This window comes from Pan paniscus, chromosome 2 (genome assembly GCF_029289425.2).
Source record: "Pan paniscus chromosome 2, NHGRI_mPanPan1-v2.0_pri, whole genome shotgun sequence".
Taxonomy (NCBI): Eukaryota; Metazoa; Chordata; class Mammalia; order Primates; family Hominidae; genus Pan; species Pan paniscus.
This window is the reverse complement of record NC_085926.1, coordinates 13,542,368-13,556,143: the sequence shown is the minus strand read 5'-3', so window position 1 is coordinate 13,556,143 and position 13,776 is coordinate 13,542,368. Positions and strand designations below refer to the sequence as shown.

Genomic DNA, 13,776 nt, shown 5'->3' with positions numbered 1-13,776 from the left:
TGTCAGCAGTGTTCCCATCTACTCATTCTGCTGCCCATAGCTGTGGCCTTGGGCAAGGCTCTTAACCAGCTTGGATCCTGTTTTCCCATCTCCCAAGTCCTCCCACAGCACTTGCTGGGCATGGACCATGTGCAAAGCACATGCACATGCAATGAGGGTGAAACTGGGGTCTCTGTGGGTTCCTCCAGGCCTACCAGCTGCCACCCCTGCCAACTCTGCTTCCAGCCTGCTTATGGTGGGCAGGGCACAGAACTCGCCCTTGCCGAGCACCTCCTGGGTGCCCGGCTCTTGTTTCTGTGATATGATCCTCCCAACAAGCTGGGGAGGTAGGCTCCATCTCCCTATTCTCAGCAGAGCACAGTCCAAGAGGTGTGGCTAGCAGCACCAGGTCACAGGCGGGACCTGGTGGTGGGAGGTGGTGGGCTGGGATGGGGGAGGAGGGGAACATGCATGTTGTGGGTGGAGTGTGTAATGAAGTGCACGTGTGCCAGGGAGGGCATGCAGCCAGGCTCAGGAGCATGGTGCATGCAGTGCAGCTTCCAGGGTTTCTGAAATAGAAGCAGCCCCACCCCTGGCCCCTAGTCCTGCCTCTTGATGCCCAAGGCCTCTCTGTGGTCTGGGCTGTGGGATCCTAGAGAGCAGCTTTGTTATCAGGAGCCCCAGTTTTCCCCTCTGCCCTGAGCTTTCTCAAATAGATTTTTTAGGTGTGGGCTTTGATGAGGCCTGCTGGCTGTGAGGCCCCCAACTGAGTCCCCCTTATCTTGTCTGACGGCTGATCTGGCAGGGGACCCAGCAAACGCAAAGGCCCAGAGACCAGAATTAGGGCAGGGACAGGCAGCTGCAGCGTTTGGTGTGCAGGGAATGGAAGGTTTAAGGACCCAGGGGTAGAGGATGAATTCAAAGGGGACCCAGAAGCTCAGGCCTGGCCAGATAAACATCCACAGCCGCACCCCAACTCTCACCCTTCTGCCCACCCATGGCCCACTTGTCATCACGAATTCATGGGCTCTGGCTCAACCCACAGAATCTGAGCATGCGGCTTATGGTTTTGTGCCTCAGTTTTTCCATCTGTAAGCAGCAGGGAAGTCCCTGCATCATGGGGCTGCTTTGAGGATTAAATGAGCTAATTTGTGTCCAACGCTCAGCTGAGGACTTGCTGAGCAATTAGAAATGTGACGATGATTAGTCACCGTCTGTCCTCAGCCCACCCGCTGATATCTTCAACAGATACTCACAGAGCACCCTCACTGAGCCAAGGCTGCGACAGTGAGCAAGGCAGACGCAACCTCGCCCTCGTTTAGAGTCTAATGGGGGAGGAGGGCGTTACAGGGGTGTACACAGGCAGGTTTATCCCTGGTCACGGCCATGTGCACGCAGCATGGGAGGGGTGGGAGATGGAAGCCCAGCGGGTGGGGGATCGGGCTGCCCAACTGAGCCTCTTGGGGGAAGTGGGGTTTGGACCCTAGCGCCCCTGGCTGCTGTTGTTGGGGGAGGCCTTGGGGGATCTAGATGATGGAGCAGCCCTTGGTGAGGAGAAGCTGGGGAGGTGGCTTTGCCCTGCTCAGCCCTGGGCCCTGCAGAAAGGGAGGTAATGGGGCCGGAAGTGACCCCTCCAGCCACGTTGCCATGGCAGCCCTGGGGCCTAGAGAAGGGGTTTCCAGCCAGTGCCCCAGGCCTGGCTGGGCTGGGGGTCCTGTCTTTGAGCTGGAGCCCTGCCAGGGATCCAGACTGCCTCGGCCAGGCCGTCCCTGCCTCTGAGCATGTCCAGATGTGGCCTAATGGAAGCCACATGCCCGGCTCCCTGGGCTGGGAAGAAGGGGTCTGACGTCTGTTGTCACTCAAGGGGCTTCGTGAAGGCGGCTTTTCCCGCAGGGCTGGCACAATGGAGGGCCACACGGAGGAACCCTCGGGCACGGCGGCCCTCAGGAGGTCGGAGGTTCCCAGAGCAGCTGGGGGCAGCCCCTGACCTGCAGAAGGCCTCTCAGCACAGCCTGTGGCCCCAGGAATGCATGGCAGGAAAGGGGCCCCTTCCTCAGGGCCTCACACACGCAGGTTCTGCAGGGCAGGAGTATCTGAATGCTGTGATGCTCTGGCTAACAGGGAAACCCTAAAACTCAAATGACTGCTGCTGTCCACTGCAGACGCCCCTCAACACGGTGACTCTGTTAGGCACCGTGCTCAGCGCTCTGTGATTACTGAGCCGCGTAGTCCTCACAACAGCCCTCTTAGTTTACAGGAGTGGAGAGTGGGCTACAGGGAGCTCAGGCACCTGTGGACACAGGGGCAGAAAGTGGTGGAAGCAGGCTTCTCTTCTGCCTTCTTCAGCTCTTCAACCTCTCACAGTGGTTCCCTTTTTTTTTTTTTTTTTTTTTTTTTTTTGAGTTTCACTCTTGTCGCCCAGACTGGAGTGCAATGGCACAATCTTGGCTCACTGCAACCTCTGCCTCCCAGGTGGTGATTCTCCTGCCTCAGCCGCCCAAGTAGCTGGGATTACGGGCACCTGCCACCACGCCAGACTAATTTTGTATTTTTAGTAGATTTGAGGTTTCACCACGTTGGCCAGGCTGGTCTCGAACTCCTGACCTCTGGTGATCTACCCACCTTGGCCTCCCAAAGTGCTGGGATTACAGGCGTGAGCCACCACGCCCGGCCCACCCTCTGACAGTGGCTTCTGAGTGCCCAGCATGTGCACAGGAGCCGGTAAGATGCTGAATGTACAGGGTTCACAAAACCCAGCAGAGACCCTGACCTTGGGGAGCTTGGGGCTTTGAGGAGGAGATAGAGACCCCAGCACTCACAGAGGTGTGATGTTCTGAGCAGTGATATGAGCTGAGGAGTGAAGTGGTGAGCCTCACTCAGGGGATCTGACTCCTCCTGGGGGTCAGGGAAGGCTCCCTGCAGGGAGTCTTGAGCTTCCACTTGAGCTGCAATGTAGAGGATGAGGTGATAAGTGGGCAGTGGTGAGAAGGGGGTGCTCCAGGCAGGGGAAACAGCACGTGCAAAGGCCCCGTAGCCAGATGGAATTGAACTTGATTGAAAGGAAGCTCTGACTGGTGTGAGAAGAGGCTGGGGAGGGGCAGGAGGGAGCCATATAGGGCAGAAGGTGGCATGATCTGATTTGTGTTTGAGGTGCTCCCCCCAGGTGCGGGGCTGTCCCCTCTCACACTGAGGGAGCTCTGGGCCTTTCCAATGTCTATGGGTCTGTGAGGCCCCCAGATTCCCTAGGCTGTGGCAGCACAGGGTTATCCACCCAGATTAACCTGTTTGCTAGAGGACTCCTGAAGCCTCTCCTCTCCAGTGTTGGCCCACGGGGGTTTCAAACCTGCGTGGGGTCTTAGGAGCATCACCCCAGGTCCCCATGGAAGCTAGACTAGGCTTCCGGATCTGCAAGCCCCCAGCTGATGTGACAGAATCACCCCCTGCAGGAGTTCAAGGCTCCTAGAGTAAGCAGGAAGGGGTTGGCCTCGTGGGGGCTGTGGCCCCTGTTTAGCAGCAGCGCCCTTTGAGGACGGTTCTTAGGTGGGCTCAGCGGACCATTCCCCTTCTCGCCACAGCTCATGGGGTCTTCAAATGGGGTGTCTGACTGTGCTGGGCTATGGAGGACCTGCTGGGAGCAGGCATGGATGGGCAAGAAGAGGCCTGGGCCGCCTACCAGCCTCTGCACAGCCTTGGGCCGGTCCCCATCTGAAGCCTGGGTGCCCTGGTCCTGGCTGCCTGCTCTGATGTGCCCGATGGAGTGTATTGAACTCTGTGTCAGGTGGCTTGGAGGATATAGGGTCAGGAGTGCAGGCTCCAGGGCCTTCCAGGCCCACTGCTCACTGGTTGTGTGACCTGAGCCTCCAGCACCACCCTCGAGCCCCAGTTGCCTCAAGGGTGAAACAGCGTACATGGTTGTAAGCACTCGGTGCTGCTGGAAGGACTGATGGGAAGCTGCCTGACCAGCTCGGAGAGGGGCCTCCATGGAGTGAGAGTACAGCTGGTGTGGCCCCACCACCTCCACTGGCCCAGCATGGCCAGCGCCCCTGCTCAAATGGCCCACCCACCTCGCCTCTGTCCACGAGTTCACTTCTTTCTACAACACATGCTTGTGAGATTAGAATTTGCTGCAGACACTTAGAAATGGGAAGATGTCACATAAAATTCAGTTTTCTGGCTGACATTTGTTGAAAAATTGGCAGAGGTGGCCATGCTAGGCTCCTAGGCCACAGGCCAGCCACCGGGGCAGCTGAGAAGAGACCGCCCTTCGCATTTCCTGCCAGGACACGTGGGGGCCTACCGGGCTGAGGCAGGAACCCTCCTCAGGGCCCCCAGCTCTGAAGATGTGCACCTTCTGGACCCTTGACCACTACCGCAGCCCTACCAGGGGGCCCAGCACCTCCCACAACAGGAACCCCACTCCCACCCACCCATCCCATCCCAAGAGCTGGGCCTGGGAGAAGGTGCACTCTCACAGCCTCCTGCTCACACCAAGGGCCTGGGGTGGCCACCCTAGGCCTGGCCCCACAGTCCAGCATCCCCAGCCCCAGGCAGAGACCTGGGGCAGCGGCCAGAGCCCGAGGCTGCCCTTCCCACACAAAGTGCCCTGAAGGAACCAGGACAGGGTCTTACCTTCAGGGCTACTTCTGGGGATAGAATGGACAGAGTTGGGGTCTGTGTCCTCCTCCACGTGGGAATGGGGCAGAACTTGCGGCTTCCTGGGCACTTCCCGGGTGGGTGGGATCCAGGCTGCATCAGGCAGTGATGTGGACAGGATGGTGTGGGGGCTGGGCTTGACTGGGTCCCTGGGAGAGCCAGGCACGGCCTCAGTTGGGACGAGAGCAGCCTTGCCCAGGCCCGGTGCATGAGTCACGCCCTCCGGCCCAGTGCTGCGGGACGTAGCTTGGGCATCCGGGATGAGGTTCTCTTCAGGCCTTGCCCCAGCTTCTGCCCTTGCCCCAGCTTCTGCCCTCTCCTCCTGGATAGGAAGACTGGGTCCAGCTGGGGCTGTAGTGGGCAGCCCATCCAGCCCCCTGTGGCCACCTGCTGCCAGCTGCTCAGTGACAGCCATTTCCTCTCTCTCCTCCTCCTCCTCTTCTTCCTCCTCACTGTCCTCGGTCACTCTCCTAGCTTTGGCCTGCACTGGGGCTGGGGGACCCAGGGCAGCAGCCGCTGTGGGCCTGGGGAGGGCAGCTGGCCAGGGGGGTGCCTGGATGGTGGACAGTGGCTGACTCTCACCTCCCAGAGCAGCTGGGGGGCCCCCTGCGCCTGCCTGGACTGCACCCGCCTGGACCTCGCCCCCCAGGGCTGCTGCTGCTTCCACCTCGGCCACCTCCTGGTCATAGCTGTAGGGGTCTTCATAGTGTCGCTCGGGGTCACCCTCCTCGGCATCTGAGAAGTTCCCGTGGCAACTGGGGAGCTGGTAGCAGATGAGCTCTCCACCGGCGTCAGGGCAGTGGCAGGCCCGGCAGGGTGGCAGGTGAACAGTGTGGCCAGCGGCGTACTTGCGGCCCGCGTGGACGCAGCCCACCTGGCCACACTGTGGGCAGCTGTCAGCCACCACTACAGCCTCGATGCAGTTGGGCGGCAGCTCCGGGCACAGCATGAACTGGCAGCTGATCTTGCCGCCGCCTGGTGGGCAGGAGCACTCAGTGCTCCCGAAGTCCACAAAATAGGACTGACCGGCGGGCACGCGGCCGCGCACGAAGCCACCCTGTAGGCAGTCATAGTACTGGTAGCCCTCGCAGGCGCAGCCCTGCTGCACACACGTGGCGCAGCAGGCACCCGGCTCCAGCGCCTCCTCAATGCAATTCTCCAGCGGCGGGCACTCCACGCCCGTGCAGTCCTGCCGAGGGGCAGCTGCGGCCACGCTGGGGCCCAGGGCCAGGGCCAGGCCCAGAGCAAGCCAGGCTCCTGCAGGCTCCCAGAGCAGCACCATGGTCCAGGCCAGCCCAGGACGGTCCCCTCTCCTGTAAGACCCTGGGGGAATCAGAAAGGAAGCCTGTCAGTACTGGGTGTGCATACACAGACACGGTGCACACCGGCACGCACGCGGGCAGGGGGCCCAGCCTCAGCCACCTCACACGCATGCTCTCATCCCCAGGAGCACACTAAGGACTGCCTCACACACACACACAGGCTCCGCCACACATGGGTCAGATCACACACAGGTGAGTGTCTAGTCGCTGGGTGCCACAGGTGTTGACCTGGAGTCACTGACAGCCCCACATGTGTTTGCTGGGCCACTCCATCCTCCATCCTCACCTGCATTCTGAGGCAGGTCCTCTGAGTGAGCCCTCGTGCCCACACACACACATGCACAGCCCCACACCCACTCGGTCACACTCACCAGGGCACGTCAGGCAATATGCCCCATAATCCTCTATGCAGTCACACACGCTGTCTCACCCACAGCATGCCCACGTGCCAGTACACACCCTGGGCGGTCTCACACGCACAGTCCCACGCACACACCCGACCAATCCCTCCCCCCAGATCCTTGACTCAGTCCCCAGCCACGCACCACAGCTGCTGGCCAGAAAATACAGTCAGTGGGGAAATGCTGGGCAAGAACAAGACCCCCTCTACAGCCCCAGCCCGCAGACCCTAGGACTCAGGAACACACCTCTGAGACCCTCGGGACTGCAGGCTTAGCCCCAGGGGACGCTCCTGTCCCCCTCCCCAGTAGCACTGGCAAATGCATCCTGATGCCTTGCTGTCCCTAACACCCCACCAACTCCCCCAGTCATGTCCATTCTCCCCGCAATCTGTCTCCACTCCCTCCCCGCAATCTGTCTCCACTCCCTCCCCACGGTCTCTACCCCTTCCTTCCATCTCTAGGCCCTGTCCCCACTCCAGTCTCAGCTCTGATCTCCACTGGAACAGCCCCGCCACCTCCCTGCCCACCACTCCTCCCCTTTCCCAGGGAACCCAGTCTGGCCTGAGAGCAGCTGGCCCCGACATGCCACGGCCCCACAGCCCGCCCCAGTTTCCCATGGCCAGAAAGGAAAGGTCTGGATTCCCAGCTGAGCCTGGCACTCAAGGCCCTGCAGGAGCCATCCCAACCCGACCCTCCCACAGGCCCTTGGGCCTGAACACCCCCAAGGGCTCTCTTCTCCCCTCTCATCTTGCACAGGCCACTCAAATGCCACCTTCTCACCAGTCCTCATGCCTCCTCCCTCCTCCACCCTGGCCCAAGTCCCCAGTGCCTGTAGCCCCACTTGTGACCCAGTGGCCGTACCTGCCTCTTATAGACAGCGTGCTCCCCAAAGTCACAGGCAAGAGCTCCTTCTCCGACTCCCAGCCTAAAGTGCAGCCCCATAGGGCAGTGACAGAGGGACAGCAGGACTCGTTACCACAGCAGTGGTCCCCAGGCCTGCCCCATTTCTAAAGGAACGCCTCCTCTGCACCCAGCCCCTCTAGGAACCAGGGGTTTATCAGCCAGCAAGACAGGTTCCCAGCATCCTCACAGCACTGACACCCCTCAGGGGTGGAGGGGCAGATAATAAACCCAAGAGCAAATCTGCAGAGAACTGAACGCCAGGCAGGCATGAGCCCCATGATGAAATAAATGAAGGGAATCAAGGAGACGGAAGGAGGACGTGGCAGTGTCAGGGGAGCCCGTGTCAGTCCGGCGGAAGAGGAGGGCTTCTCTGAGGAGGGCGTCAGGCAGGGAGTGGCAGGGCCAAGGGGCTGAGGCCGGACCAGCAGCAGGAAGGTGAAGGACAGAGAGGGCCCCCAGGGCTGAGCCACATCAGCACACGGGTGGTAACTGCGGAGCAATGGGCTTCCAGCCTGCTGTGAGGGCCTCTGGGCGTGCCTGCAAGCGCTAGAGCCTGGGACTCTCCAGTGCAAGGGACCCACCCAGCTGCCCACTGTGCTGAGACACGGGAGCCAGCAGGGAGCAGGTGAGAGAGCCCAGGGCAGTGAGTGAAGAGAGGCAGGAGATGGTGGCACAGGGGATCTATTTTGAAGGTAGGACCCACAGGATTTGCTGATGGATAGGATGCAGCGGACAGAAGACAGAAGTCCAGGAGCGCCTGGAAGGGGGAGTTGTGTGACCGAGGCAGGGAAGGCTGCGGTGGAGGGCCATGGACAGGCAGGGAGATGGAAGCCCATGCCCAGACCAGGCTCAGGGCCGGTGGAGTGCTAGGGAGCCTCTGGGGCCTCAAGGGCTGACGCCCCTGCCCTCACGCTGAGGTGCCACCTCAGGAAGCTGGAGGACTCCGTAAAGCCACTGACATTAGGAATGGGCCCCTGGGAGAATCAGGGCCTTTACTCCCAGTCAGCAAAAGCAAGGACCCTCCAGACTGCAAGGGAGAGGCCCTCAGGTCCACTCTCAACAGTTCTTTCTGTGTTTGTTTTTAGAGACAGGGTCTTACTCTGTTGTCCAGGCTAGAGCACAGTTGTGTGATCATAGCTCATCGCAGCCTCAACCTCCCGAGCTCAAGCGATCTTCCCACCTCAGCCTTCTCAGTAGGTGGAACTACAGGCGCACACCACTACACCCAGCTAATTTTTTTTAACAGGGGTCTCACTGTGTTGCCCAGGTTGGTCTTGAACTCTTGACCTCAAGCGACCCTCCCGCCTCAGCCTCCTACAGTGCTGGGATTACAGGCATGAGCCACCGTGCCAGCTGACAGTGTCTTTTAAGAAAGGAAATCTTTGGCCAGGCGAGGTGGCTCACGCCTGTAATCCCAGCACTTTGGGAGGCCAAGACAGGCGGATCACTTGAGGTCAGGAGTTCGAGACCAGCCTGGCCAACGTGGTGAAACCCTGTCTCTACCAGAAATACAAAAATTAGCCAGGCATGATGGCGTGTGCCTGTAATCCCAGCAACTCAGGAGGATGAGGCAGGAGAACTGCTTGAACCCCGGAGGCGGAGGTTGGAGTGAGCCGAGATCGTGCCACTGCACTCCATCCTGGGGAACAGAGGGAGACCCCGTCTCAAAACAAAAGGAAATCTTTGGTGAACTGAGACCCAAGCTCCCTGCCCTCCTGCCTTCAGGTGCATCACACACCTAGGCATGAACGTTGTGTCCTGAGAGGACAGTACCCCAGCCACAGGGCACAGGGCTGTCCTAGAACTTCTTCCAGAAGAACTTCCTTCCCAGCCCACCCTGCCCCACCACCCGGTCCACCAAGTCCATCCCCTTGCTCTGCTCACCGGCACAGCCCCCAGGGTGAGCTGGCCCCTTGGCCCCCCAGGCCCCCAGCATCACATTCTGTCCATGCTCAAGCAATCCCAAACCTCGGGCTTGCCCATCTCCCCACTCCAGGCCCAGGGCAATGATAAAGAACATCAGGCCCAAGCCTGACTCTGCATTTTCCACATTTGCTGCGCAACCCCAGGCACGGCCCTGGCCCTCTCTGAGCCCTGGTTCTGCATCCACCCAGTGAACGTGCTCCACCATACCTCAGGTCATAGTCGGGGGCCCACCAGCATTATCTGGCCCATAAGTGCCTTTCGTTTGGCTCACACAGTGGGTTTCTCATTTTAAATTGGTTACCAGCATGCATACATTGAAAACGTTCACATAAAAATTCAGGTTTCCAACTCCTGTTTCAAGCCACAGAGCTCTGGCCACCCTGAGATGTCACATGGGGTGTGAGCTCCCAGGTTCCCCAAGTCATCTGGGCCCCCCCAAAGGCATGCAGCTCAGAGTATCCTGGTGCTGTCTGATGGTTGTATGTCCACTCAGGAGGGGAAAGGACCATCTGGGATGTGTCGAGAGGGAGTGGCCCACGTGGTGAGGGGGCCCAGGCCCCTTGGGGTGGCTCACCTGGGAGAATAGCAGACCTCACTGTCCTCACATCTCCACAGCTGCTTCCAATGGGTCGTGTATGTGTGGGGCGGGAGGTGGGGGCATGGAGGAGATGGCAGATGTCAGCTCCAAGTGGAGAACGCTCCCTCCAGGGCAGGGACTGACCAGGCTGCTGGGAAGGAGTGAGCTCCCTATCTATTGCCAGAGATAAGCAAGCAGGGCTGGGGACACTCGTACAAGAGAGAAGCAGGAGGGCACAGTCTCTACACTGCAGGGTCACAGAATCAAACATGCCCCTCCTGGGAGCTCCAGCTGAGTTTTCCCACAACCCCGGCTTCTGCAGACAGCTCCCACCCCTCAGCAACCTGAAAAAAGAAGCCCCTGGAGATGGGGTGGGGAAGGAGGCCTGACCTCCCTGCGGGGGGACAGTCCCAGCAGTCAGAGCCTGGCCAGCAAACAAAGCCCCTGGGACTGGCTGCGGTGGCCAGCCAGGCAGTCACACTGCACCAAGCCAGCCCTCCCGGGTGGGGACGCAAGAAACAACAAGATACAAAGTAAAACCACTGCAGCCTCTCCCTTGCACCCATCAGGAAGGCAAACACTAGGATAGTGGTATTATTATCATTCTTATGCCACTGGCCGAAGTGTCACCTGGAGCAGCCTCTTTGCAAGGCAGTACCCATGTGAGAATTCAGCACATGCACTCCATGACCCTGTGCTTCTGACGCCCAGTGTGCGACTCAGAGACATCTGTACCAGGTCCATATGGCCCCTGGTGGTCACCGGGCTGCCATCTGGGGACAGGAAAGGTTGGCAGGTGGAGGCCACCGGGCCAGTCACTGTCTAGGCTGGCCTCAGGCTGCAACCCTAGGAGGGGTGAGGGTTGGCAACTGCTGGCATTTTTAAAAGATGAATGCTTTACGTATCATGTGCGTAACATATATCACGGCATTAAAAAATAGGCAGGAGACAGGATCTTGCTCTGCTGCCCAGACTGGTCTCAAACTCCTAGCCTCAAGCAATCACCCTGTCTCGGCCTCCCAAAGTGCTGGGATCACAAGCGTGAGCCTCTGTGCCTAGCCATTCCTCTGTATTTGGCGGCCCATTCTTCACAGGAAGAGCCAAAATGACAATGGACATTTAGGTGACAATGAGGACGTCAAGCCACCATGAAGTGGCACTCAGCACTTAGCATCTGGGAGTGCATCCAGCACGGTGAGCAAGGCTTTGCCACCGGAGTGGAGACACAAGAGCAGGCTCCAGACAGGACCAGCGGCAGGTGGGGCTATCACAGCTTTGGTCTTTGTTGATCAAATCCCTGCTGTGGGTGGGGGGACCAGGGTATTCTAAAGTGGCAGCAGGGTTCACACCTGGGGTTACGTACTCAGGGCCATCACTTGGACGTGCACAGGGCAATGTGGGGGCGGGGAGACATTCAGCCAGGGTCTCCCCAGGGAGTGTCCAGCAGGGACCGGTGACTCAGCACGCAGTGTGAGTCTCCTAGAGACCTGCCCACTCCTCACAAGGCACCTGGGGCCGGCAGGATGGGGAGGGAGGGCTCCGGCACATCAGAGTCAGAAGTGCCTCAGGATGCGGCTCAGGCCCCAGCTGCCTCTCTCACCTGGCCACAAGCTCCTCGCTCTGCTGTCCTGATAGGGCTGGGCCCCAACCTACCACAAAAACAAACACGCATCCTATAGTAAAGCGACACTGCCTCCTTTGATAAATTAACCTTCACATTCATCCACAGCAGGCCCCAGATGAAACCTCTCCGGGCTGGCAAGGACACTGGAAGGTCAAGGCCACCTGGGGGGACATCCCCAGTGCTGCCACTGTGGAAAGGAGGGGGGGGTCCCACCTTAGTGAGCACACAGGCCACAGGATACGACGCTGGATCAGGAAGGAAAGGTCTTCCCACCTCCAGTTCTGACCCTTCTGGCTCTGATGAGATCCAGCAAATACAGATCTGGGATGTGCACAGGCATCTCAGAGAAATGATGGAGAACTGTCTAGCATTTAAGGATGTCCTGTACAGTATTTGGCACACATCTGTCACTTATCTGAAATTCCAACTTAACTGGGCAACCTCCATTTGATGAGGCAACTGTAGATAAGAACAAAGTCTCAGGTTGGCGCCAGTATGGCTTTAAAATTTTTTAAATATTTGCAGGGGATCTCTTTTAAAAAAATAATAAGCAGCTATATCAAAACACTGGGACTTGCAAACTGGGACTGCTGGGGATGGCAGCAGGGAAATAAACACACAAGACACAGACAAGACAGTGACAAAGAAACCCATAATCAGTACCACCTGGCCCACTGGCTGTGCCCACACGGCTGCCCCCGGGCCCAAGTCCAAGCAGAGAGCAGGCACAAACCAGCCACCCAGCCTGTTCACACACAGATGTGTTTGTGGGGCCCACATGGTGCTTTTTAAATTAGCTGCCAATATTACTCATTGATAATTAGTTTAAAATGATAACATTTAATGTCAGGACACTTGACACTGAAGCTGTGGGGCTCAGCAACAGGGCTTCCCTGGGCTAATTTGGATCCACACTCCCTTCCCATTGGCATCGTTGGGCTTCCTGAGTCATCTCTACCAGCCTGAACACTCCAAGGCCTGAGCGTCTCTTGTCCACACCAGGAGGAGAGAGGCCTGGATAAGGTGGGAGCTCCTGCCCCTCCAACCACCCCGCCCCAGGGTCGCCTCCAGAATAGCTTGGTTTCCTGGGTTAGGACCTGCCTCTTCTATATGTGATAGATGCTGGGAGTTCTCACCCTCTTCCAAGGAGACCACCTCTAGCCACATGGTGTAGTTGGCCTCAGTAGGTCAGCTGCATCAGAATCCAACCCAACGCCCACAGTAATGCAAGACCCACAGTGCTCAGAGGGATATGTGAGCTGCGCACTGTCTTAGACGGGGCTCCCCAGAAGCAGAGTCCGAGGCAGGGACGCTTGAGGGCATGGTCTGTTGGGGGAGAGCGCTCAGGAGAAGGGCAAAGGAAAGCAGGCAGAGCCAGGGGGAGCTGGGCAAGACTGCATCTCAGCTGGAGTCCAGTGACCCACGAGAAGCCATGCAGTGTGGGGGGCACCCCGGGTGCATCCCACTCAGAGGCATGTCAGTCACTGGCCAAAGACCATGGAGAGTGACCTCCCAGGCACTTCACGGGGAAGTGACACCTGCCAGCAAAGGGCAGGCAGCTGGAGAAGGCACAGGTGTGAGCCATCAGCAGCCAGCACCTGTGGCCGCTGGGAGACATGTGCACCTCCAGGTGAGAGACCTGGGTGGGCACCCACAGTGGCCATGGAGTTTACTGAGCACAGACACACAGCCACACACCAGGCAGAGGCAGGGAAGACAGCCTGATCCTAGAAACTGTCCAAAAATCTACCCTTAATTTATCAGTGGGCCTGAGACCACCTGAGGCCCAGAAAGTAATTTTTTAAAAATAATATTTGCGCATCCAAGTTCACTACAGTGTTATTCATGATAGACTCGAGTCACACGGATCAACCCAAGTGACCATCAATGGATGGATGGATCAACAAAATATTCCATACAATGCAACATTATCAGCCTTGAAAGGAGGGGCATTCTGACCTGTGCTGCAACACAGATGAACCCTGAGGACACTGTGCTAGGTGAATAAGCCAGACACCAAAGGACAAATCCTGTGTGATTCCACTTCTATGAGATATCTACAGTCATCAAATTCAGAGACAGAAAGTAGAATGGTGGGTGCAGGGGCTGGAGGTGGGAAGCAGGAGGAGTTCCTGCTTAATGGGGACAGAGTTTCTGTTCAGGATAATGAAAAAGTTCTGGAAATAGATAGTGGTAACGGCTGCACAACGTGAACTTCCATGATGCCACTGAACTGTGCACTCAAGCAGGTTAAAATGGTAAATCGCAGCCGGGCGCGGCCTGCAACAGCAGCACTTTGGGAGGCCAAGGCAGGTGGATCACGAGGTCAGGAGATAGAGGCCATCCTGGCCAACATGGTGAAACGCCATCTCTATTAAAAATACAAAAATT

The 13,776-nt window shown here is 58.3% G+C and overlaps 1 protein-coding gene across 2 annotated transcripts in view; it reads right to left on the bottom strand.

Moving 5' to 3' along the window:
• FBLN2 (fibulin 2) overlaps nt 1–13,776 on the bottom strand; it is an 88,577-nt gene that overhangs the window by 61,324 nt on the left and 13,477 nt on the right. For both annotated transcript variants that reach the window (XM_003826237.5, XM_003826238.5), the window contains exon 2: nt 4,609–5,955. In XM_003826237.5, coding sequence (XP_003826285.3) covers nt 4,609–5,914 — 1,306 coding nt within the window. In that variant the 5' untranslated portion in view covers nt 5,915–5,955. The remainder of the gene's footprint in view (nt 1–4,608; nt 5,956–13,776) is intronic.